Source organism: Eptatretus burgeri, chromosome 1, assembly GCF_056783735.1.
Source record: "Eptatretus burgeri isolate ZD-2024b chromosome 1, Ebu_testis_v1, whole genome shotgun sequence".
Classification (NCBI taxonomy): domain Eukaryota; kingdom Metazoa; phylum Chordata; class Myxini; order Myxiniformes; family Myxinidae; genus Eptatretus; species Eptatretus burgeri.
In genome coordinates, this window is record NC_140961.1 from 78,074,577 (window position 1) to 78,101,995 (window position 27,419).

The 27,419-nt window shown below is 47.7% G+C and overlaps 2 protein-coding genes across 18 annotated transcripts in view; one reads left to right on the forward strand and one right to left on the reverse strand.

Moving 5' to 3' along the window:
* FTSJ1 (FtsJ RNA 2'-O-methyltransferase 1) overlaps positions 1–27,419 on the reverse strand; it is a 69,967-nt gene that overhangs the window by 35,615 nt on the left and 6,933 nt on the right. For 2 of the 6 annotated variants that reach the window (XM_085889277.1, XM_085889259.1), the window contains exons 1-2: positions 18,439–18,710; positions 15,357–15,426 (exon numbers count right to left, since the gene is read on the reverse strand). In XM_085889277.1, coding sequence (XP_085745403.1) covers positions 15,357–15,426; positions 18,439–18,586 — 218 coding nt within the window. In that variant the 5' untranslated portion in view covers positions 18,587–18,710. Of the gene's footprint in view, positions 1–15,356; positions 15,427–18,438; positions 18,711–27,419 lie in introns of those variants that run through there. The other 4 variants (XM_085889268.1, XM_085889286.1, XM_085889306.1 and 1 more) reach the window with 3 other exon arrangements.
* PTRHD1 (peptidyl-tRNA hydrolase domain containing 1) lies at positions 15,872–27,204 on the forward strand. Of its 12 annotated transcripts, none has more exons than XM_085889419.1 (3): positions 15,872–15,893; positions 25,264–25,481; positions 26,994–27,204. In XM_085889419.1, exons 2-3 carry the CDS (start codon positions 25,287–25,289, stop codon positions 27,162–27,164), a joined length of 366 nt encoding a protein of 121 aa, XP_085745545.1. In that variant the 5' UTR covers positions 15,872–15,893; positions 25,264–25,286; the 3' UTR covers positions 27,165–27,204. The 12 variants fall into 12 exon arrangements, with proteins under 12 accessions (XP_085745545.1, XP_085745506.1, XP_085745535.1 ...); XM_085889380.1 differs by lacking the exon at positions 15,872–15,893 and adding an exon at positions 18,605–18,742; XM_085889409.1 differs by lacking the exon at positions 15,872–15,893 and adding an exon at positions 18,863–18,965.

The window sequence follows — 27,419 nt, forward strand, 5'->3', positions numbered from 1 at the left end:
ATTTTTAAGAGCTCTTGGGTCTGGACAGTGCATACGGAGTCTTACAAATACCGATACCCACACAATGTCGAGTTATGTGCATTTTTGTGGCAAGGTTGCGCACACGGGCGGTGTATAGGTTCAGAGTCGCTGGGTTGCACAGCTGCCAGAAGTCAAAAATAATACAACCACAAACTATTCCATCAATTCCATCCAAAAACAATTTCCTTTTTGTTGATTTACTTCACCGAGAAACATCAGCAATCTTTCCAGTTGATGACGATTATGCAGTTAAAGGACATTCCCAGCAAACTCCCTAAATACTGCACACTCCATCGGGAACAAATTCCCTTACAACAGCCCGGTTCATAGGATTCCACGAAATATGCGCAAAACTATATTCCTTTGTAAAATAATCGGCATAATCCGAGGGGGGTGGGCGGGACTGTACAACGGTCAATCAGCCTGATGGGGGCGGGGCCGCTATACATTCCTCTCAGTGTCGGAAAATATGGACATCAAATAATATCAGCAGAAATATCATACCTCGGGAAATCCCTTGTTTTTCAGCGTTATATTTATGAAAATAAAATAATAGCGAGGTCCGAGTGCTTCACACGGGACGCACGTGATCACGAACCCTCCTCCAGTCACAGTGTCAAGGTAAAAGCGAACCACGTGATCAAGAACATTCTCGAGTCACGGTTTCTCGATGGCAGATGATTCGCTACATCGACACATCACGATACCACAATACATGCAGGAAGACGTGCAGTATTTGAAATTGCTGTCGAAGATCTCTTGGCACTTTTGCTCCAAGATTGGGTTTCCTCTGAGTACCATACCATTCTGTTATTCAACATTATAAAAAAAAAAAAACAGAAACAAGTAAATATAAATATTTCTACTAAATAAAAAAAAAGCAATGTAGGGATGATAAACTAGTCTGAAAAAGGTTTGAAACAAGATAGGGATGATGTTGGTTTTGAGAATAGCTTACAGTATTGCCGTTACATAATCGCGGCATCACTGCCTCCTCTACACATTTTTTCATTTATATTGTTGTGGGCCGGGGGTCGGGTGAGAAGACCACAAGGTGGGGAAAGCTATCTCCGCTCCCACCAGACTCTCCGGAATTGTAGGCCGTCGCATACGGATAATCCCGTGACGCGGCAGGTCGCTTAACCGACCGTGAACGCCAATAACTCAACTGTGTGACCTAGGGTCCTCCCGTCTATGGGTTAATCGGGTTACCTAATTAATCACGTGATTTAATTACTGGGGAACACGCCCTCGGTACGCCTTGTCTGAACCGGATCACTCTACCGGACCGGATGCAGCCGGGCGACACTGCCAAGGACGTACCGGCTAAAAGGAATAAAGTCCCGGCTAAACTAGGATTCGGACCATGCTGGATCAATGGAAGAAAAGCAAAAACGAGCAGGGAACATTCCTAATAATGATTTATTACAATGGGCGAGGAAAGGTATGTGGTCTGATCAACATTTATTGGGGTGTGTTGTGCAGAGATAGGGTCAAGAGGTGTGGTGCAGCAAATAAACAAGCAACTTACAAAAGGGGGACACAGAGCAGACTTAACGTGAATGGGATAATAAAAAATTACCCCGTGTGGGGGTGACGGTCATCTATCTATAATACCACATGTTCTCAATGTTCAGTTCAGGTAACCGTGAAACAGTCCAAACTAACCGTTTCGATTGAAATAGTTCACAGAGATATACTAGGATAATACTACTAATGACATAATTAATAATATGTATTGTTCATTTAGTACCCGGATTAACACATCAGAATCACCAGTAAGTGCAATACGTGGTTTTCCGGTCCGTCCACTCTCTTGGGACATTTCACATCCGGTTGTAGAAAAAAAACGAAAAAAATAGGCTTAGCTCTCGGAGATTATGATAATCCTGTAGATTATTCTTCACTGATTATAATGCAACTTTCAGAATGAAAATTGTTCAAGTATTTATAGAGATATTGAGGTTTGAAAAATCGTTAGAGCGAGCAAATTCATTAATTATTAATTCCACAGAAGTTTGGTGACACTGCACAAAGTAACATGTCAGGTATGAAAAAACATTTTGTATGCCAGATTCATTAATTATTAATTCATGAATTATGGAATGTACTCATTGATATATTAATCAGAAAGTCCGAAGCATGTAGCATAATTTATCACTTATCCCCTCATCCGGGATCCGTGGCCTCGCCCCACAGCCTGCAGCCCTATGTCCGCCGGTGATTATGTTAGATATCGGCACGATCGAGAGGAGCCTGCGAATTATCCCTGCTGATGCACTGAATTGATGCAATCGTTCGGCCAGAATATTCGTTGTCAAGATGTTACGTGATTAAATCACAAATACAGTCACTCGAATTTATACCGCCGACATACTTCTTAACAATCACCTTCGCCCCAGAAACCACAGTCAATCTGAACCACGCTGGCCACTGCTCAGACACCATGACCGGACTACTGCGCAGTTCTACTACGCAGTTTGGTTAAAGATGACTCGGCATTTTGGCGCGTGCGCACGAAATTATATTTTGAAAATAAATGCCGACGTTTACATTTCGGGTTTTGAAACATTTGCACCTTCGGCGGAAAATGTATAAATATAAAAGGCTAAAAATGTGTTTTATATTTATATTTCATTTCTCCTTCCTTCCTTCTTTCTTTGCAAATCGCATCAGCATTTTTGGCCATCTTCCAGATCACGTGACGATCAAACGGGACAGAAATCCAAAAATCTGTCCAGCTAGATACAAGATAATATTTTTTACTATCATAATCAATAAACAGTTGCCGAATATCTTGTAAAATGGCAGACTAGATAGGTTTTGAAAATGGCGATTTTTATAACTTACGTGACCTCGTGACGTCGTCCCTGACCTTGAACCCGGACAAAAGTTACATCGTTGTGCAACACTCATCGACCTCTACCCACATACTAAGTTTCATCAAGATCGGAAAGAAAAATTGTTGACGGACGTACGGACGTACATTTGGCCCGGCTTTATTAGGTCATCTCGGTGGAGATGACTTAAAAATGGGATAATTAGACCAATATTTCGAACATTTCTGGTGCTTTTCACTACTTGCTATGCCCCGCCCGTTAAAAAAGTTGACTTCAGCGAACAGCAGCCTTCACGTCATCTGCAGAAACTTGCACAGAGTGGATTGACTCGATGTCGCGCGCCGTATAAAGTACGTACAAATTCATTGTGCACATGTGTTTGCTATCTCACTGATCGTCTTAATTCCTGTGATTGTTTCGCGGAAAAGAAATTCTGCTTCTGAGCCATGTATGCACAACAATTACGAGGCGATTATTTATCCCTTTACTACCTTGTCGTAGTCGTGTACAAATCCATTACATGTATGCACAATAAAGGGCTATACCATGTACACGAAATATAAAATGTTACTGTTGAACCTTTCCATTAAAAAAGAAACTCACAGGGACATACAACTAAAATACTAAAGATTAATATTGCATCATCTCAAGGCACAAGGACATAATTTTAAAATCAAACAATGTGAAAAACCTGCACCCACATCTTGCAGCTTCTTGAATTGTTCGTTGAAACCAGCCTGCTGGGATAGGTACGATTCCACATACATGCAAGCCAGGTATGGCTGCACTCGACATACATGGGTTTATTCTAAAGTGAAGGTACTGCTTCCATTGGCTTGCTATTCATTAACATTTAGCCAAAATGCTGTAATAAATGAACAGGGAAAAATATTGTGACGTCCACGGGACTTGAACAGTCCCGCCAACGTAGAATGAGCCGAAACGATGGAGGCGGTTTATTTATTTATAACCCAAACATGGCGGTTCTAATCGCTCTACCGCAAACGGGACGAGGAAGGTGGCACGAGTCACTTTTCACTGAGTTGATGATGTTTATTTGTTTTGATTATTACCAGAAATAACAAGACTCGGCAAGAAGAGGGATCCGGGGCGATTCGACGGGATGGTGTGGGATCGGGCGTGGGGAAAAACACAGACAATTCCAATGAATATACAGTTCTCAATCCCTCTAAGGCGCCAAGCACACACACACACACACACACACACACACACACACACACACACACACACACACACACACACACACACACACACACACACACACACACACACACACACACAAAACGTAGCTATTTCTGGTGGTCAGGCTGGACCGTGGTGTGGACGCAACTGTCCCTGGATCGGCGTCGGACGAGCTGGCCTTGCTCTCGTCAGGGGGGCAGGAGAAACCGTGGTGCTGTCGACCTCCTGGTCTTGGCCCAAGTCCGCTCACAGCCGCCAGGGAACCAGTTCTGGCGCCAAGTTGCGAGCAGGAGAGGGAGGCAGGTCCGCCCGCCGTTCGACCCCGTACTCTGAGTCAGCAGAACCCCAGAGCCAACCAAGGTGAGGCACGAGGCTCAGCAAGGCTCCAAGACACGATCAAGAACACGATCGTGTCAGCACAACAACAAGGATGCTGCCCGCGCAACAGCCTCCCCACCAAAAAAACATGATCTTTTTGGTTGTAATCTTCTTCCTCTTCCTTTTCGACCCCGAACAGAACCTTTTTATCCTCCTGCCCAATCCGCCCATTGGCCCACCGCCGTCGCCTTCTGCCAATCGTGATCACGGGGCGGAGCCATCCGCTGCACTGTCCTGTGACGTCACGGCCAGTCTCCAGAGAATACCAAAAAGGGGTTTACACAGACACACTTACCCTATCCCGTGTCCCTATCTAATTACGTGACAATTATCATCTCCCCCCTTGAAGAAATGAACATTTACTAGACAACTTATCACCACTGAATTGCTACTTATTACATCGAGATCCTGGTAAACTCGAACAGCATGGCATACCTAATTAAACATCCTAATTACCCTTTGAATGCATACCCCCCCCTCAAACGTAACAATATGTTGGCACAACGATGAAAGACAAATTTATCTGTCCTATTACACGGCCTCATATCCTCGGGACTCTTACGCATTGACTTATACATTGTGTGCATGCTAATACAAGTCACTTGTCAACTCGAGAGTCCAGACTAGTCTGATAAATCCGTCGTCCGTCCGACTAGTCCGATAAATCTGATGTGCTGTCGCTTTCTTTTATTTTTCTCTTTTCTTCATTGTTTTCTTCTGGTGCTACATGACGACAGTAGGAATAAAACAAATAAAAATGCAACAGAACGTCAGATTTATTGGACTACTCGAGACAATTGTGTCGCAAGGTGTGCTCTGCACACAAGTTTTCATCGTATCCGGACAGCAAGGTTGCTTCGTTTTATGCGCCGAGAGACACGGCCGATGACATGGGCTGGCCTTACCATTCATTCGCCGCAATGCAACAAACATGTCCGCTGCGCTGCGCTCCGCTGGTCACGTCACCTCACAAAAATATTTCTGAAATCGAGCAGTATGCAAGTCAAATTTACATTATGGAATTACGAATAGGATTTAGTCTGACCAGTTGTTATTGCCAAGTCTTCCTTTGATGTCCTCCCGATCATCATGAACTCCGGGAATTTCATCGCCAGTTTCCTCTGCTTGTCCTGCTTCGGGCTCGAACTGGTAAGGCCGTATTCCATTCCCAGCTGTCTGAACTTCACCTCCTGCGACTACGTTATCCGACAATTCTCCATCTGATTCAGACCAAAATCCTTCATTTCTCTCACACTCAATGTCGTTACCAGACAAATGAAAGTCCATGCCATCCATTATTCAAAACCAAATGCTCGATTTTTTTAAAGCAGAAATGAACGAAGCGATTGAGTCGATCAATCGAATGTGGAAACACACAGGAAGCCAATAGAATCACGTCGACCACCCACCCGAGTAATTTACGTGCAGCCTTTGTAATCCTGTAGTTGACGTCATGTGGGTTACGCCCCTTTCAGGAGAATTTTTAGGGGCGTTCCCGAAGAGGTTTGTTTTTTTTAATTTTACATTTTACAGAATGAGTATTGTGAAAAAACATTGTCAGATCTGAAATCACGATGAAAAACTGCTATAGAACACGTATATATATATATATATATATATATATATATATATATATATATATATATATATATATATATATATATATATATATATATATATATATATATATATATATATATATATATATATATATATATATTGTTGCGGTATTCGCGCCCGCCGGCGTGCTGACGGCCACGTAACTCGAATCGCGGCACGTCGCCCACCGGACGGACAATCCAGTCGTGACCCTCTCGGACTAACGCCGGGAACCAGTCACGGGTGGACCTTTCGGTCTCACCGCGATCGAGCCAATCAGCCCCCGCGTGGGATAGGGTTGCTCGCCAAATTCGACCTACCTAAGTACCCACGCGGAGGGTAGACCGGGCGATCGCACCTCGCCGCAGGTCGACTTCGGACACGGGCCACTTAAGCGACCCGTTCCGTACTATCAGAATAACCGAGCGGTGTTATCGTCGACCTCGACGGTTCGATTAATTATCGGGCGTATTCAGCCCACTACCAACCCTTTACGTGAAGCAAGATGGGGATTCAATAGAGGAAAAGACGAAGCGAAGCGGGAAACAGTTCAACACAAAGCACATTTATTCGCGGCACACGGGAGCACACATATACAATTCCACCAAATGCACACAGAAAAGACACAATGTAATTTACACAAAAAGCAAATGTAAAAGCGAAAACACAATGCAGAGCTAATACCGACTACCGAGCACACGGCAACACTTATACAATTCTACTTCACAGACGGCGCCGACAACACATACCCAAAACCAAGGAAAAGAATACCCTCAAGGATGAGGCGGGCCTGAGGCCGAGACCGGGTCGCGCCTACCCGTCTGGTGATGAGACGCGGAGCGGCGATAGCGCCTCAACTCCGCGGGCCTCGCGGACAGTGTCTGGTAGGGGGTGGGAAAGGGGCCCCCTTGGTCGCACTATCTCAGCGCGGGGGGAAACAGGAGGGGGTTGCTGATGCTCGGGGTATAGAGGATTTTTATTATCCCGCGACGAGCGTCTCCACCTCGGCCAGGTCGCGCTGTCGGCCTCCCTGGGGTGCAGCTCCCGACGCGAGCACCCCCTCGTCTGGTGTCGCTGCCTTTCCACAGCTCCGTCCCCTCCGTTCCGACTCCAACGCACACGACGACCAGCTCCTTCCACCGCCCGCGAAGTCTTGACTCTCTGTTTCCGACTCTCCTACTCTCCTACTCTCCGCCTCTCGACTCTCTGGACTGACGAACACGGTCCTTTCATCCGCCCCGTAGCTTCGCCCTCTCATCTTTGACCCCCTCCCTTCGACCTTTCACCTCGCTCCCCATTGGCCCGAGCAAAACTGCGCGTGCAGACTTTTTAATGCGTTTTTGAAGCACAAAATCCGTGATTTTGTACACGCTGTTCGGCGCGCGCCCTGCACGAGTCCAACACCGGTACCCACAGCGGGGCAAGAACGGTGGCGATGCGACGGTTGCGAGGTGTGACGGGAAGGTCGTGGCGGTTGTGGTGAAGCGGCGTTGTGGTTGGTGGTTGATGTTGTGGTTGTGGTGGTAATCATGGCGGTTGGTCCAAAATAAAGATAGCAAAAGAAAAACGGCTATCCTGAAGAGTCGCAGCACGCATAAATGACATGTATTCCCACTAGACAACGGGTTTGGGCCTAACTACACATGTACTTACCGAGATACCTCACCTAAGGGACCTGAATGGTGGTTTGCGAATTTGGTAACCACAACACTACCCCCTCCCCTTTTTACAGACTCGTCCCGAGTCGTCAAATTTTCGTGTGCCATCATGTGTAGTTTTCCCCTAGTACATTTTACCTACGGATCCCTGAGTGCGACATTCATGGTATTCGTGTCCCCAAAATAAATAACCTGAGGGCTGCGTAACTATCTAAACAAACTCACTCACACGGACGACTTAAATAAAATTGCCGGCGCTAAGACATACATGCCGGGGGCGCACTCATATTTACAGTACATCTTAACCTTAACTTACAAATTTTACACTAAACCATGGCCCAGGATCATTGAACTCTGCAAAAGAAAAGCAGTTAGCAGGGAGCCAGGCTGCCCGCATGCAGTCTCTGGCTCAAAACAATGCAGGTGACAGGGAACGTGGCTGGCTGCTCACACGCAGTCCAAGGCCTTCCCTTTTGAACTGAACGCAGTGAACCACAACGGTGCATGGGCTGCACAAACGCAGTCTCCGTGCCAGCTCAAGTGGCACACGCAATGAACACAACGAATGGATGCATGGACACAAACACGGTGCACGGGCCGCCACTGCAGGCCCGTGTTGTAGCTGCCAACAGGGCAGTTCTCGCAGCTTGCAAACTGTTGCCTTGCGGATCCTGGCGCACATGGAAATGAACAGGGGGGGCAAAGCAAAATTGAACGGGGCTGGTGAACATGGGCAGTGGGCATGGCATGGCAAAGGCAGCAGGCAAACACAGCCCGCAGAAGAAGGCCGCTGCAGGCAAACATAGCGGGCAGATGAACTGGCCGGCACAGGCCTTGAAGAAAAACAGCCAGCAGATGAACTGGCCGGCACAGGCCTTGAAGCAAACACGGCCAGCCGATGGCACAGGCCTTGCAGCAAAACAACAGCTGCCGATGAAGTTGGCCGGCCTCCGCCTTGAAGCAAAACACGGCCAGCCGATGAAGTTGGCCAGCCTTTGCCGTTCAATGGAGGTTGGTGGAGGGAGTGCGGTGGTGCTGGCCACTCGGAAGGCGGGCTCGGACCTACCTACCTGTCTCCCTCCCACCTATCGCCTTTGCCTGTCACTGTACATACCCACTCCCTTAATTTGTCAAACCCCAATTTAGCCCCAACTTATTTTTTTGTTGTTTTTATTTTTACTCCCCCACTATAAATCGTCCCCTAACCCCCTTTATCGTCTTTGTTCGGCTAACCTATCCTGTCACCTAGCCTACTCCCAACCCCTACGTTCCCTTCCCGGAGGGGAACAAGGGAGAGCTAGCGTCCTGTGTCGAGGCCCAACGAAACCTCAGAATGGCCTCCCCAGAGTTCGGCGATCTATAACCAAAGTGGGTCCAGCGGCCCACAACGAGAGCGAGGGGATGGATGGTGCGGAGGGGTACACTTCCTAATCTACCCTAACCATTTAACTGTTAAACTACCCCGGGGCTTTCAACAAGCGCCTCTCGCTTAAACTATTGGTTCTCTAAACCCAGATTCCCGTCGCCTGTGTTGGTGTCCTCACAATTTCGGGCCTCGCCCCCCAATTTTCGCTCCGTGCCCTCACACGGTCTCCTGGCTGGGACACGTGGCTCCCTTTGGCAGGCACGACCCTCTGCCGATTCTCCCGCTATGGCACCCCCGGGCACTACACTGCCTCCGAGCCTACCAGCTCCCTAACACCGGGGAGTGCCCCCATGGCACCTCCCCTGAAACGCACACGTGGCAGGCCGGCCTCCCGGGCCCCTTTCCGAGGGTGACCCGTGCCCACAACACTGCCCACGCGGCTAATGGCGCCCGGGCCCCCGCACCAAGCAGGCGCACCCGTGCCCACTACTCTATCCCGGCCCCCCATGGGCCCATGGCCTACCGCGGCCGACTAGCCTGGTGCCCGGGGTACCCACTCAGCGATACTCACCTTTCGCAGCCACGCTCCCAAGCCCGTCAACAGGGCTCCTGCACCCCTCCAAATGGGTCTCGAGCCTACTTTCCCACCAACAACAAAACGACCTCCATTTTTCAATTTGACTAACCCAGCTAACTCACTTTACTCTGACCCCGGGGTCCCTTGGGCGGGAGTCACTCCTCCCCCCAATCACTCATCGCACCATGCATTCCCCATTCGCTCCATACACACAGACCCGCTGGCCTCACTCACTCATCATGTAGTCACCTCACAACTCTTCAACACTCACACCGCTGAACTCTGCCATCCTCCTAACTACATCCCCTAACTAACTCGTGCTCCCACGTCGTCCCTTAAACTAGTAGCACGTTCCTTTTAACACTACGTAGCTAAGCTACGTCCCCTCTACACATCCACAAGTCTGTCCATGTCCTCAAATAAATCATTTTATTTCCCAACCTAAATCTCACTAAATCCCTCTACCTAATCCATTCCACGGACTCCATGAGGACTTACCCCTGCCCCATGAAGTCGGTCTAACTAAGCTAACCCTTCCCCCTAACTAGTTTTCATCCTGTGCCCAGGGATCAAGGGGGTCTTCCACCCCTTGCCCAGGAATCCTGTGCACCCGAAAGTGAGGCTTGTTCTTTTTTTTTTCTTTACATGCGCAGCGCCAGCGCGGCAACTCGGAGCTCGCGCACTTTGCACCTGCCCGTGACGTCATGCAGCTGCACGTGTTCCTCGTCCCTCCTTGGACGGTACCATCCGGTAGAGATACCCCTCCTGCCGGATTCCAACCCCACGTGCAGCCATGGCGTCACCGTGCGCATAAAAAAAAAACAAGCCCCACGTCTCGAGGGGTTCCCCACGCGAACACATGTGCTTTGCCCGTTGGAGCTTAACACACACGATCGCGTGGAGAACCCGTCCGGTCCAAATCCATTTACCTGCCTAAACTTTGTCCGTCCGCGGGATCGGCAAATCCACCGCGTGCGTTTCCGGACCGGGACTTCACTCTCGCAAGCGAGCACGTGGTGGTCTCGTGCGTTGCACAGCACGAACCGCGTGCTCACTGCTGGGTGAACCCGGCACGGTCCCCGAAACAACAACAGCCGCTACTCGGCTTTCTCTCCTCTGTCGCCGTCTCCGTCTCCATTCCACACACGCATACCTGCGTGTTACGACGCACACAGTCCACTCCATTAAACTCACACCGGGAGACGCGGCTGCGTGCTCCCGCATGCCAACCGACATCTCCCTCACATACCGCTCTCTCACACACGCGGTCTCCCTTGCACACAGCGACCTTGCACACGGCCGTTCACTCACGCGTGCGGGGGCACTCACCCGCGGTGCCTCACTCATACTGGCCGTTTCATCCACACACACGGCCTCACTCACACACGGTGCCTCATCCACACACGGCGCCTCACCCACACACGCGGGGGCACTAACCCGCGGTGCCTCACTCATACAGGCCGTTTCACTCACACCCACGGCCTCTTCCACACACGGTGCCTCATCCACACACGGCGTGCTGGGAAGCACGTACTCTGGCTCCATCGCCACCACACCACTCACACACGGGGTCGCTTCCACACACGGGGACGCACTCACACCTTGCACCACACACACAGGGACAACCACACTGGGGATTCGAGTCCCCACAAGGGTCTCCGGGGCCTCTATACCCCCCAAGCTCTCCGTGCACCCGTCCACAGCACCCGTCCCCTCAACCTCGCAAAGCACGACCGAACCCACCTGGTCGTGACTCGCCTCAAGGGGGCAGACTCCCTCCCCTCGTTCCTGGAGGAGGTCATCCAGCTGCTCGCACCAGGTCCCAACACGCTCCGCGAGCTCACCCCCATTGTCCTCCACTACCTCCGTGTGTGTGTGTGCGTCACTTACCCCGTCTTCATCGTGTTTATTGGTCTCTGCTTCTTTCTGGCGTCTTTCCCTTATCTTTATGTAGGTCAACCTTGCTTTCTCTTTAAGTCGCTCCCGTCCTTCCCTGTTTTTCACTCCTTGCTCTTTCACGATCTCCGCGTACCTCATCCTTGCTTTCCGTATTAATTGTTCTTTTCTCTCCCTCGCAATTACTTTCACCTCGTCTCTTGTCTCCCGAATTACTTTTTCCTTACCCGCCTCCACCGCGGGCCTGTCAGCCGTTGCACCCCCTTCCAGCTCGTTTGTTCCGACACGTGGAGTCGCCATTTTAAGTTCCCTGCTCACGGCCTTCATGCCCGCCTGCAGGCATCGGCCCATGTTCTGCGTCTCACCCCGTAGTTCTTTCATTTCTTTTTTCATTTGCTTGCCCATGCTTTTCATTTCGTTTATAAATTCATTTGCGTTTGCATCCATTTTCGCTGTCATTGCCGCCAGCATGGCGAATAGCTGGGCCATGTCGGGTGCGCTTGGGTGAGCCGTTTCGGCAAGGGTCGGCGGGTTTTGGTGGAGAGGGGGGGGAGGTGTCATACACCGCGGCCGCTGCCGCTCCTATTTCGGGCTCTGGGTTCAGTTGGGCGAGTCCGTGTTCCTGCACAATCAACATTTCCTGCACGGGGATTCCATCCTGGACCATGGACTCTACACATTCTACATCCATTTCTAATACCCCCGGCTCCCGCTCGCCTTGAGACGCCATCTTGCTTCTCTTAAAGGGTTAATTTGCTCGCTCGTAATTTGGAGGGAATCGGGGGTCGCTTCTCTCACCCCTGGACCGATTCCCGTGAATTTCGCTGGAGACAGGAGAGCCTGTTGTCCCGCTCTCCAATACCAGTGCCGCGAGGAGGGCGATGAATTTGTATCGCACGACCTGACACCAGTGTTGCGGTATTCGCGCCCGCCGGCGTGCTGACGGCCACGTAACTCGAATCGCGGCACGTCGCCCACCGGACGGACAATCCAGTCGTGACCCTCTCGAACTAACGCCGGGAACCAGTCACGGGTGGACCTTTCGGTCTCACCGCGATCGAGCCAATCAGCCCCCGCGTGGGATAGGGTTGCTCGCCAAATTCGACCTACCTAAGTACCCACGCGGAGGGTAGACCGGGCGATCGCACCTCGCCGCAGGTCGACTTCGGACACGGGCCACTTAAGCGACCCGTTCCGTACTATCAGAATAACCGAGCTGTGTTATCGTCGACCTCGACGGTTCGATTAATTATCGGGCGTATTCAGCCCACTACCAACCCTTTACGTGAAGCAAGATGGGGATTCAATAGAGGAAAAGACGAAGCGAAGCGGGAAACAGTTCAACACAAAGCACATTTATTCGCGGCACACGGGAGCACACATATACAATTCCACCAAATGCACACAGAAAAGACACAATGTAATTTACACAAAAAGCAAATGTAAAAGCGAAAACACAATGCAGAGCTAATACCGACTACCGAGCACACGGCAACACTTATACAATTCTACTTCACAGACGGCGCCGACAACACATACCCAAAACCAAGGAAAAGAATACCCTCAAGGATGAGGCGGGCCTGAGGCCGAGACCGGGTCGCGCCTACCCGTCTGGTGATGAGACGCGGAGCGGCGATAGCGCCTCAACTCCGCGGGCCTCGCGGACAGTGTCTGGTAGGGGGTGGGAAAGGGGCCCCCTTGGTCGCACTATCTCAGCGCGGGGGGAAACAGGAGGGGGTTGCTGATGCTCGGGGTATAGAGGATTTTTATTATCCCGCGACGAGCGTCTCCACCTCGGCCAGGTCGCGCTGTCGGCCTCCCTGGGGTGCAGCTCCCGACGCGAGCACCCCCTCGTCTGGTGTCGCTGCCTTTCCACAGCTCCGTCCCCTCCGTTCCGACTCCAACGCACACGACGACCAGCTCCTTCCACCGCCCGCGAAGTCTTGACTCTCTGTTTCTGACTCTCCTACTCTCCTACTCTCCGCCTCTCGACTCTCTGGACTGACGAACACGGTCCTTTTATCCGCCCCGTAGCTTCGCCCTCTCATCTTTGACCCCCTCCCTTCGACCTTTCACCTCGCTCCCCATTGGCCCGAGAAAAAGTGGGCGTGAAGGCTTTTTGATCCGTTTTTGAAGCACAAAATCCGTGATTTTGTACACGCTGTTCGGCGCGCGCCCTGCACGAGTCCAACACCGGTACCCACAGCGGGGCAAGAACGGTGGCGATGCGACGGTTGCGAGGTGTGACGGGAAGGTCGTGGCGGTTGTGGTGAAGCGGCGTTGTGGTTGGTGGTTGATGTTGTGGTTGTGGTGGTAATCATGGCGGTTGGTCCAAAATAAAGATAGCAAAAGAAAAACGGCTATCCTGAAGAGTCGCAGCACGCATAAATGACATGTATTCCCACTAGACAGCGGGTTTGGGCCTAACTACACATGTACTTACCGAGATACCTCACCTAAGGGACCTGAATGGTGGTTTGCGAATTTGGTAACCACAACAATATATATATATATATATATATATATATATATATATATATATATATATATATATATATATATATATATATATATATATATATATATACATATACGCAATTTCAGTACTTTTGGGTGTCATGGGACCTTTAAATGATTCTTCACCATTGATGGGGCCAAAAAATATATACATCATGATATCTCAAAAATGTATGGACGGATTTGGGCGAAACGTGGTGGACATGTTGGGTATGTGACAAGTACAAATTTATTTGATTTTGGTGAAGAGCCATATCCAGACCCGGCCTATCAGTCGACGACAAAACGTTAATTGTTCAGCCTGGAGGAGGTATGTGCTATATACCGAGTGCCATTCCAGTTTACCTTGTATTGTTGCCGTCAATATTTCTCCATCTTTACACTCTTCTCTATATACTTATTTATTTCTCATATAATTATTTACACAATCATAATATTAGATTCCTCCTTTGCAAAGTCGTGCACCGTTCTCTTCAGAGCATCCGTTCTGCCAAAGCTGTTTCTTGGCAAGGGTTACAATCCTGGTTGGGTCGCCACTTCAATGCAGGAAGTCAGGGCAGGAATTGGTAATTTATTCAGCGTGCTAGTGATAGCTCTCCTACTCTTCGCGAAAGACACCCCGGGATCTTTAACACCCAACAGCTTATGCTGGCAGACAGGATGCCTAGTTTAACGTCCATCCGATGGATACAATGACATATCATGCTGCCTGTAAAACACCAGGATAACAATTTATAGCCTTGTCGAGATTCCAACCCAGGCGACACAGCTCAGAGGCCAGTGTGTGTACCTGTCGGCCATCCTGTCAGGCCCTTAGCACATACCGCAAAAAAATAAAATGAAGAATTCTCAGCCTGAACGTGCTGTGCATGGATGTAATATGGAGGACGTAAGGTTTAGAAACATTGTTAATGAACCATTTGTTACCCAATTTGACGAAGTTGCTTTACATCCAGAAGTTGGAGCTCGTTATAGAAGAGCTAATCAACAGATGATGGAAGGTTATTGCACCGATCGGAAGAGAACAGGCAAGCAAATCAAACACAGACGGGCAAAATAAATAACACCGGTGTGTTCAAGTGTGTGGATTGATAGGAAAATTGAAAAGTTCATTAAATTTGGTGGAATCGTTGATGACCATTTATCGCCATTTGGCGAACGTAATATTGAGACAGATCCAAAATTGGTACTGTACTGCCTGAGGTAGTATAGTCGTGCAGATTACACCAGCAGGAAGGAAAGGGTGATGGGATGAGTATGAATGTGCAAAGAAGGCAAGGCGGTTTATAACGTAAGCGTACCTGAGTTTACGGCTAAGAACCTGGCTCCAGCTCCCCGGAGCAGCACACAGGTCCACCACGCGTGAAATACCTGCGCAAAATTCCAAACAGGTGAGAGAAAACTCGGAAGAAAAAAAAATCTTTCAAAATGTTACCTTTCTTCCGCCACCCTGTGCTTCTCCTTTATCTCATCAACATCAGGGCTGTGGTAATCAGCATTGAACCGTTGTTGTCCTTCACTGGTCATCCATTACTACCCTTGCTTTTACTTACAGAAAATTACTTCTTATTCTTATTATGACATCCAATTAACGTGGTGACACGATGACAGAAAACTACTATTCAAATAACGTCACCAACACAACACACAGCAAATGAAGCACGGTAATGCCTCGAGTGCATCAGACGACACAAGGAAACGATGCTGGTGGCGGATAGATGCGGAGGATGAGCAGACAAGGTAATGGCATCTGACTCAGGAGTATCTCTTGGCAGTGAGGACGCGGAGCTCCTGTGCAGCTCGGCCACAGGCCGTCTCATGGAGACATGGCGTGAGAGGTAAGAGTGCGCCATTTGGACCATCATTACTACGTCATAATCCACATCCCATTAACTTCATCCATCAAATTAGCAAATTCATCTTTTCTGTCTGAATAAACCGAAGTGTTATAACAATACCATGAACTTCGCAATGTCACAAGCCTGCATTTTGCAGTGACGATGCTCAATGCCGTCACGTTTGTCGATTGTGTTTCGCGTCACACAAAAAGCATTGTGAAATGTTTGATAAATTCAGAAGGAAATCCTGAAATATATATATATATATATATATATATATATATATATATATATATATATATATATATATATATAATTTTTTTTTGGAGAGGGTTGAGGATTTTGCGGCGGCATTGAAATAGGTTGGTTTCGGTCACAAGGTTTAAGTATATTTTGTTGAACAGCAGATTGTTAGAAGAAAACAATGGTGTTCAGGAGGAAGCAATGCCATACTAGAAGGGCACTCGGTAGAGCGCATACCTCCACCACATAATGCCTGATCTACGAGAATATGTCGGATCCATTACATTTTGAATTATCATGCGAGACGGTATGGCATCGTTTTTGGCCCCATCTCTCAATGGTGAAGAATCACCTAAGAAAATTAAATAATTCTAGTAGTCGGATCCGGATTTGGATCTTCACCAAAATCGAATCAATTCTTCCTTGTCACACACCGAACCTGTCCACAAAATTTCGTCCGGATCCATCCACAACTTTTTTTTGAGATAGCATGCACACAAAACAGACAAACAAACAGAAAGGGGTGAAAACATGACCTCCTTCACCTTCGGTAACAGAGGTAACAACCTCAGATAGGGAAATGAGGAAAAAAAGGTGATAAAGGTCATCATGGGCTGGCAGGATGGACTAGGTCACTAGGGGTTCACTGGAGGTATACACACACCTGTAAGTTGTCTCGCCTGAGTTCGAATCCCACCCCAGCTATAAACTGTCATCCTGGTGTTTCACAGGCTGGGAGATTCATCAGTGTGTGTGCCGTCCTTCCGATAGACGTTAAACTGGCATCCCATGTGTTGGTATTAGTTTGTAGGTGTTAAAGATCCCACGACGTCTTTCGTGAAGAGGGGGCGAGCTGTTAGGGTTAGCTGTGCCTTCAGGCGTGATGCCACCAAGCAGTTAGGGTTAGGGTTAGCTGTGCCTTCAGCCATGATGCCACCAAGCAGTTAGGGTTAGGGTTAGCTGTGCCTTCACCCATGATGCCACCAAGCAGTTAGGGTTAGGGTTAGCTGTGCCTTCACCCATGATGCCACCAATCAGTTAGGGTTAGCTGTGCCTTCACCCATGATGCCACCAAGCAGTAAGGGTTAGGGTTAGCTGTGCCTTCACCCATGATGCCACCAAGCAGTTAGGGTTAGGGTTAGCTGTGCCTTCAGCCATGATGCCACCAAGCAATTAGGGTTAGGGTTAGCTGTGCCTTCAGCCATGATGCCACCAATCAGTTAGGGTTAGCTGTGCCTTCACCCATGATGCCACCAAGCAATTAGGGTTAGGGTTAGCTGTGCCTTCAGCCATGATGCCACCAATCAGTTAGGGTTAGGGTTAGCTGTGCCTCCAGCCATGATGCCACCAAGCAGTTAGGGTTAGGGTTAGCTGTGCCTTCACCCATGATGCCACCAAGCAGTTAGGGTTAGGGTTAGCTGTGCCTTCAGCCATGATGCCACCAAGCAGTTTGGGTTAGCTGTGCCTTCACCCAGGATGCCACCAAGCAGTTAGGGTTAGGGTTAGCTGTGCCTTCACCCATGATGCCACCAATCAGTTAGGGTTAGCTGTGCCTTCACCCATGATGCCACCAATCAGTTAGGGTTAGCTGTGCCTTCACCCATGATGCCACCAAGCAGTTAGGGTTAGGGTTAGCTGTGCCTTCACCCATGATGCCACCAAGCAGTTAGGGTTAGGGTTAGCCGTGCCTTCAGCCATGATGCCACCAAGCAGTTTGGGTTAGGGTTAGCTGTGCCTTCACCCATGATGCCACCAAGCAGTTAGGGTTAGGGTTAGCCATGCCTTCAGCCATGATGCCACCAAGCAGTTTGGGTTAGGGTTAGCTGTGCCTTCAGCCGTGATGCCACCAAGGAGTTAGGGTTAGGGTTAGCCGTGCCTTCACCCATGATGCCACCAAGCAGCCCAGCACTGCGTACGACAGAAGAGGAGGATCATCATGGAAATGGACTGCCGTCCTACAACCACGAAGGCAAATAACAAAGGACATTCGGCTCAAGGCCATGGTCAATGGATTATTTATATCTTGAACACAGATGGGAGAATGAAGACCACACATTCGAACCTTCATGTTCAAATTCGGGGTGCTCCGTCATTCAGCACCCCCTGCTTGCAATTCCCGTAACCGACGATCTTGTCGCCATTTCAGGTGATTTGATTGACGACTTTCACATCATCATCGGATCAAACAGTTCACGCATACTCCGGCTCATTTAACATCGTAACATATATGTATATATAATTGTATAGACACGGCAGATCAGTAAGAAAAGGGTAGGCGTTTGGCCCTTCCTGTATTTCACACCCTGCAGCAGGTGGAACTCCTCGTCGAGGTGGAGAAGCTTGAAAGCGCTTCGGGCCCGCCATCCCTGCTCCTTTGCCAACCGGTAATACACGTCTCGCTTATCTTTGGAGGAGCGGCCCATCGCCAAGCATGCAGACAGCCGACACATTAAAATGAGGAAGAGGAGTACGCGCTTGTTGTTGTTGTTGTTGTTTTATTGGAGGAGGCCACTCGGCCCGTCGTGCCTGCGCTGCACCGACCCCAGTGTCGTCGCCATGCCAACGTGAACTGTTTCTTATATCTACCACTCCTATCCAATCCTGAGGTGAAATTTCTAAAATCGTCATTTTTCATCCGATTGACTTGAAATTTGAACAGGATTTTCATATCGCGTCACTGGATTGGGGGAAAAAAACCAACTATTTTTGAGGTCAAAAAGGTCAACTCAAGGTCAAACTTATAAAATCATCAAATTTCATCTGAAAAAATCGTCATTTTTCATCTGATTACCCTTGGCATTAAGCAGCAATTGCACAGTGCATACCCAGGTACAGAAGCTGTGTGATACTCATGATGTTCGATGAATTTTTTTTTATCGTGTTACTTGACATACCCGTTTATTACTCGAAAGGACGAGGGGGGGGGCATTGGGGCGGTGTATTGGTAAGACGTATTGGTAAGTATTGTTGGCATGTGATTCTTCATTCGTTTATTCAAATCCGTTCCGTCGTGGGCATATGTTCGATTTTCCTATTGAATAAATGAACTTGGTTTTGATTATTTGTCACAAAGCGGTTCGACAAACGTCAGGAGTACTTTGATCGACGACTGGAGGTGAACGTGCCGTTGAGCGGTGTATGTATAAATCCTGATTTTTTTTTGTCGAGTGATTTCTTGATCGCCAGTGGTGTTTGGACCGCGATGGTCCAACTGTCATACGCCGATAGCAGGTTGGGAAGGCACGAACGATGTTGGCGGAGGCCAGTAGGTGCTGCCCTTCCAGGTGTGCCATGAGTTGTTGCTTTAGGAAGCGCTCGAATACCTTGCACACCACTGAAGTAAGGTAAATAAGTACCTTGCACACCACTGAAGTAAGGTAAGTACCTTGCACACCACTGAAGTAAGGTAAGTACCTTGCACACCACTGAAGTAAGGTAAGTACCTTGCACACCACTGAAGTAAGGTAAATAAGTACCTTGCACACCACTGAAGTAAGGTAAATAAGTACCTTGCACACCACTGAAGTAAGGTAAGTACCTTGCACACCACTGAAGTAAGGTAAGTACCTTGCACACCACTGAAGTAAGGTAAGTACCTTGCACACCACTGAAGTAAGGTAAATAAGTACCTTGCACACCACTGAAGTAAGGTAAATAAGTACCTTGCACACCACTGAAGTAAGGTAAGTAAGTACCTTGCACACCACTGAAGTAAGGTAAGTAAGTACCTTGCACACCACTGAAGTAAGGTAAGTACCTTGCACACCACTGAAGTAAGGTAAATAAGTACCTTGCACACCACTGAAGTAAGGTAAATAAGTACCTTGCACACCACTGAAGTAAGGTAAGTACCTTGCACACCACTGAAGTAAGGTAAGTACCTTGCACACCACTGAAGTAAGGTAAGTACCTTGCACACCACTGAAGTAAGGTAAATAAGTACCTTGCACACCACTGAAGTAAGGTAAATAAGTACCTTGCACACCACTGAAGTAAGGTAAGTAAGTACCTTGCACACCACTGAAGTAAGGTAAGTAAGTACCTTGCACACCACTGAAGTAAGGTAAGTACCTTGCACACCACTGAAGTAAGGTAAATAAGTACCTTGCACACCACTGAAGTAAGGTAAATAAGTACCTTGCACACCACTGAAGTAAGGTAAGTACCTTGCACACCACTGAAGTAAGGTAAGTACCTTGCACACCACTGAAGTAAGGTAAGTACCTTGCACACTGAAGTAAGGTAAGTACCTTGCACACCACTGAAGTAAGGTAAGTACCTTGCACACCACTGAAGTAAGGTAAGTACCTTGCACACTGAAGTAAGGTAAGTACCTTGCACACCACTGAAGTAAGGTAAATAAGTACCTTGCACACCACTGAAGTAAGGTAAATAAGTACCTTGCACACCACTGAAGTAAGGTAAATAAGTACCTTGCACACCACTGAAGTAAGGTAAGTAAGTACCTTGCACACCACTGAAGTAAGGTAAGTACCTTGCACACCACTGAAGTAAGGTAAATAAGTACCTTGCACACCACTGAAGTAAGGTAAATAAGTACCTTGCACACCACTGAAGTAAGGTAAATAAGTACCTTGCACACCACTGAAGTAAGGTAAATAAGTACCTTGCACACCACTGAAGTAAGGTAAATAAGTACCTTGCACACCACTGAAGTAAGGTAAGTAAGTACCTTGCACACCACTGAAGTAAGGTAAGTACCTTGCACACCACTGAAGTAAGGTAAGTACCTTGCACATCACTGAAGTAAGGTAAGTACCTTGCACACCACTGAAGTAAGGTAAGTACCTTGCCCACCACTGAAGTAAGGTAAGTAAGTACCTTGCACACCACTGAAGTAAGGTAAGTAAGTACCTTGCACACCGCTGAAGTAAGGCAAGTAAGTCCCTTGCACACCGCTGAAGTAAGGTAAGTAAGTACCTTGCACACCACTGAAGTAAGGCAAGTAAGTACCTTGCACACCACTGAAGTAAGGTAAATAAGTACATTGCACACCACTGAAGTAAGGTAAATAAGTACATTGCACACCACTGAAGTAAGGTAAGTAAGTACCTTGCACACCACTGAAGTAAGGCAAGTAAGTACCTTGCACACCACTGAAGTAAGGTAAGTAAGTACCTTGCACACCACTGAAGTAAGGCAAGTAAGTACCTTGCACACCACTGAAGTAAGGCAAGTAAGTACCTTGCACACCACTGAAGTAAGGCAAGTAAGTACCTTGCACACCACTGAAGTAAGGTAAGTAAGTACCTTGCACACCACTGAAGTAAGGTAAGTAAGTACCTTGCACACCACTGAAGTAAGGTAAGTAAGTACCTTGCACACCACTGAAGTAAGGTAAGTAAGTACCTTGCACACCACTGAAGTAAGGCAAGTAAGTACCTTGCACACCACTGAAGTAAGGTAAGTAAGTACCTTGCACACCACTGAAGTAAGGTAAGTAAGTACCTTGCACACCGCGGAAGTAAGGTAAGTAAGTACCTTGCACACCACGGAAGTAAGGTAAGTAAGTACCTTGCACACCACGGAAGTAAGGTAAGTAAGTACCTTGCACACCACGGAAGTAAGGTAAGTAAGTACCTTGCACACCACTGAAGTAAGGTAAGTAAGTACCTTGCACACCACTGAAGTAAGGTAAGTAAGTACCTTGCACACCACTGAAGTAAGGTAAGTAAGTACCTTGCACACCACGGAAGTAAGGTAAGTAAGTACCTTGCACACCACAGAAGTAAGGTAAGTAAGTACCTTGCACACCACTGAAGTAAGGTAAGTAAGTACCTTGCACACCACGGAAGTAAGGTAAGTAAGTACCTTGCACACCACTGAAGTAAGGTAAGTAAGTACCTTGCACACCACTGAAGTAAGGTAAGTAAGTACCTTGCACACCACTGAAGTAAGGTAAGTAAGTACCTTGCACACCACTGAAGTAAGGTAAGTAAGTACCTTGCACACCACTGAAGTAAGGCAAGTAAGTACCTTTCACATCACTGAAGTAAGGCAAATAAGTACATTGCACACCACTGAAGTAAGGTAAATAAGTACATTGCACACCACTGAAGTAAGGTAAATAAGTACCTTGGACACCACTGAAGTAAGGTAAATAAGTACCTTGCACACCACTGAAGTAAGGCAAGTAAGTACCTTGCACACCACTGAAGTAAGGTAAGTAAGTACCTTGCACACCACTGAAGTAAGGTAAGTACCTTGCACACCACTGAAGTAAGGCAAGTAAGTACCTTGCACACCACTGAAGTAAGGCAAGTAAGTACCTTGCACACCACTGAAGTAAGGCAAGTAAGTACCTTGCACACCACTGAAGTAAGGCAAGTAAGTACCTTGCACACCACTGAAGTAAGGCAAGTAAGTACCTTGCACACCACTGAAGTAAGGTAAGTAAGTACCTTGCACACCACTGAAGTAAGGTAAGTAAGTACCTTGCACACCACTGAAGTAAGGCAAGTAAGTACCTTGCACACCACTGAAGTAAGGTAAGTAAGTACCTTGCACACCACTGAAGTAAGGCAAGTAAGTACCTTGCACACCACTGAAGTAAGGCAAGTAAGTACCTTGCACACCACTGAAGTAAGGCAAGTAAGTACCTTGCACACCACTGAAGTAAGGCAAGTAAGTACCTTGCACACCACTGAAGTAAGGCAAGTAAGTACCTTGCACACCACTGAAGTAAGGCAAGTAAGTACCTTGCACACCACTGAAGTAAGGTAAGTAAGTACCTTGCACACCACTGAAGTAAGGTAAGTAAGTACCTTGCACACCGCGGAAGTAAGGTAAGTAAGTACCTTGCACACCACGGAAGTAAGGTAAGTAAGTACCTTGCACACCACGGAAGTAAGGTAAGTAAGTACCTTGCACACCACGGAAGTAAGGTAAGTAAGTACCTTGCACACCACGGAAGTAAGGTAAGTAAGTACCTTGCACACCACTGAAGTAAGGTAAGTAAGTACCTTGCACACCACTGAAGTAAGGTAAGTAAGTACCTTGCACACCACGGAAGTAAGGTAAGTAAGTACCTTGCACACCACTGAAGTAAGGTAAGTAAGTACCTTGCACACCACTGAAGTAAGGTAAGTAAGTACCTTGCACACCACTGAAGTAAGGTAAGTAAGTACCTTGACACCACGGAAGTAAGGCTAACCGGTGGGTAATTGGCCGGATCTTGTTTCTCACCCTTGTTGAAGATGGGTGATACGTGCCGCCTCCTTACGGTCACAAGTGGTCTGTGAAATAACATCCCACGAGGACCGATGGAATGGGTGTTCTTAGCTTTGTTGACTCTTGAACATCTTCCTGAATTTAATACACATTGTGGCCTCCAATACCAACTCATTGCACTGTAAAGGTAAAATTACTGCGTTGTGCTGCACTGTACAGAGCCATTCGGTATCGTGCTTGAAATATTAAATATATCATGTTCAATGCACCGAAATACAGGCGAAACAGGATCAATGTATTATATATACTGAATGTTTAACAACCTTCTGTATATTGTTGTGGTGCCGGGTTCGAGGGCGAGGAACGACCGCCAGATGGAGCAGTTGGGCCGTCTCCCACCGAACACCCGGAATTGAACATCGTCACCCCAGAAAACTCCAAAGTCGACGAGTCGCTTAATGGACCGTGGACGCCAATATTTAAACTGCGTAGCGTAGGGTTATTTGTCTTTAGCCAAAATACCTAAGTCACTACGCGATTTAAACTACCGGGGAAGCCACACCCTCGGCCGGATTTGTCCAAACCGAGTCGCTGTTACCGACTCGGGTCCCGCGTAACCGAGCGGGAATTACCAAAGCCGCGCGGGCCCAAATAACAATTTACGGCACAATCGGCCTCACCATAACTCAAACCCGAACCATGCTCGGCCAATGAGAGAAAGCACAGAAACGAGCTGGTACATTTAACAAGAGGGTTTAGGGATAATCAGGGAGGGAGACACAGAGCAGGGTTAAACCAACTAAAATGCAATGTACAATAAGCAAGGCACTTATGCAGTTCTACTTGTAAGACTGGCCACAGACAGACACACACACCTAAAAAGAAATGGCGCCAACTGGCCTTTATTCAGACCCTCCAGCCGCGGAGGATAGGCAAACTGGGGGTTAGAGTTTGGTTGGGTACCTGGCCGCCTCGTGCGGTTTTACCGACCCGCAATTGTATAGCTCGGAGTCCGTGGAAGGGAACGGGGATCCCCAGCTCGAGCGCTCCAACACAACCCACCACGGTGGGACTCAAACCCACGAACCAGAATCCAACGAGCGCAGCCAGGATCCTACGAACGACCCGGCCAGCCACGAACGAGGACCGCCGACCAGGAGAGCCCAGCAGACCAGAAGCAAGGAACGACCTCCAAGGAACCAAGGAACCCCCCGGATATAGCTCACGATCCTTCTTATCCCTCCCCCGTGCAGGGTGGAGGGATCCGCTCTCGGGTAACTCGCCTCCGGATTGGATGGGCCGTTTTCGGGTGTCGTGGTGGCCAGCCGCGATTGGAGGAGGGGCGTGTCGGCGTCTCAGTGCTCCTCCCCCGAGAGAGGCCCTGTTGTCTTCCCCAGTGTCGACAGGGGAGACATTCTTCTTTGATGGGGCGGAGTCAGAGCTGAAGCGATCTCACCCCTGATTGGACGAAAGGAACATTCCATCTTGCTGGGGCGGAGTCGGCTCTGAAGCAATGGATACTCCGTCTACGTTTGTGGCCTTGAACACGTGTGTAATGGAGCTGAAGGAGTGGAGAAAACTAACTAGAAAGAAACTCGCAGCACACATGAAATCCCCATTAGACATAAAGGAGGGATTCTAACTATCCACATATACTTAACGAAATAACAACTTTGGGTCAACTGTATGTGTGAATGCGAATTGTTTTCCAGATTCTTAACAATATTGCCCCAAACTACACTGCAGGTTGTATAACTATGTACAGTATATTGCCCCAAACTACACTGTAGGGTGTCTGACTATGTGCACTATATTGCTGCAAAACTACATTTAAGGTTGTATTTGCCATATATTGTACAATACTGCAGGGTGTACTGTATTTCATATTTTGGCATGATATGGTATGTATGTATCGGTGTGTTCTTGTGTGCACCAGGGATCCTCCTTGCTTGTGAGTGAATGCACATGGCGAGCCATCTGGTTCAATACGTGGTCCTTCGTAGCGACCTTCAGAAGGTGATGGGCTGGCCACTTGGTGCCGTGGTCGCGCAGGGCTGTCATGCATGCTCTGCGGCACTGCACATTTTTCGTGCAGATGTACACACGCAGCGATACCTGGCTGATCTTGGACGGATGCACAAGGTCGTTCTGGCGGTGAGCATTTTTCCAGTATAGTATCCATAGAGGAACAAAGTATGCATAATTTTTCACAATGTTGGTTGCATGAACTTTTCAAATTTCACACGAGCGTGTTTTCACGCATGTTTGTACGTTTCACGAGCTACGCCGACGATTACTCTTTCTGTGTCCCACAAATTGAAGATGCAGAGCCCAACCAAAGATTCTGAAGGTTGCCCTTTGTATCAAAAGAAGGCCATTCACTGGAAGCAAGCAAACCGCCTTGTCAATTCGTTTGCAGTGCAGAAGCTGCTGCCCAGAGAGCAACTACACTGTGTAACCAGTGTCACCTGGTTGCACAGTGTGGTTGGATAGGAAGCAGTGTAACCTGGTGTCAGGTAACCTCGAGGAAGACAAGACCAATAATTGCTACCTGCAATCAAGGCAGTAATTTGGAATTTGTTCAGGGTGCTGGCGATAACTGACATACTCTTCATGAAGCACACTGTGGGATTTTTAACATCGGCCAACTGATGTTGGCAGACAGGACGTCCGCTTAACATCCATCCAAGGGATGGCACACACATTGATGAATCGTCCTACCTGTGAAACACCAGGGTGATGGTTTATAGCTTGGCCGGGATTCAAACCCAGGCTCAACACCTTTGAGGCAAATTTGCTTACCTCGAGGTTATCCTGCCAGCCTAGGAGAAATATGATTGTAGAGCATTCAAAGTATGGATACTTGAAGCATGGGATTTGAGACAGTGACTGAACAAGTTAAAGGTACTCGGCCTTACAAAGAGAACTTTATTGTAATTTAATCCATCAAGAGTGAAAGAACAGATAAGAGTTGTATCAGTGATGGACTTGATGAACCACCACCATCAATTTTTTTTCTGAAAGATTGGATTTCAGGTAAGATTGATGACCTCAAATAGAAAACCAATTTACCTGACGAAACTGTCACATTTACACAATTTAATCTTCTCGATGAACATTATCTTTCTGCTTCTGTGATTTCATGGAGTTACTGATCAACCTTTCCAAAAGTTGTCACTGGTGTTGTCCTGAGTAAATATTCGATGTTCACAGGTTCATACAAGTGTGAACTCAACTTAAAGCTGTCCAATCGAGGTTGTATTCCTGACCCATTGGCATCCTACTGTTGCATTGGCATTGTGTAGTGTGAAAGACTATGCCATCATTTAGCGAGGACGTTAAAAGCCAGCCATCCTATCAACATTCACTTGTGGACGTTAATTATTGTGGTACCTTTTCAAAATTACATCATTTGCTGATATCCTGGCCAAATTCTAGCTTTCATCTCATTGAGATACTGTTTTAGTAAAACTGCCCCCACCCTTCCCCCAAATGATGAAACCAGCACAGTGATCTCATCACTGAATTTCAATCAACCATTTAAATACAACATAATCAGCTGTCATGACATTTGGCAAACCATATTCTCATCTCCTTCTCAAGTATAAGGCAGGATATTAAAAATCAATCCTCCAGCAGCATCTAATGCATATGACAATATTCCAGGCTGACGGAGAAGATGCCTTGAGAGAACTGACAGAGAGACTCGTGGCTGACGGTGTCGACCATCACCTTTGGGTGGAACAACCAGAGAACATTGCAACTGGCCTGGCACTGAAACCCTACCCGAAAGAGGAAGTCCATCACCACCTGAAGCAGTTCAAACTACTTAAGTGAAGTGGGACGATGCTGTCGACTTATAAAAAATGTAATCCTTTATGGGTGTCTGTGATTTTCTTTTTTCCATCACAATATTGAATTTCAAAATCATTTGGAAAAAATAAACAAACAATAGTATTCATGAGGGGTGGTGGGGTTGGGTGATAAAACAAAAAAAGGGAAGGAGTTGTAGGAGTGATAAAAAGGGAAGAGGAAAGTATATAGAAGGGGTGGGGTGGCCATAAAGATCATGGGATGGCCATAAAGATCATT

Excerpts from the sequence above, each read along its gene's own strand:
- PTRHD1 (XM_085889419.1), top strand. The coding sequence starts at position 25,287 with ATGCACATGGCGAGCCATCTGGTTCAATACGTGGTCCTTCGTAGCGAC. Across the intron at positions 25,482-26,993 it reads TGCACAAGGTCGTTCTGGCG|GCTGACGGAGAAGATGCCTT; the intron begins GTGAGCATTTTT and ends ACAATATTCCAG.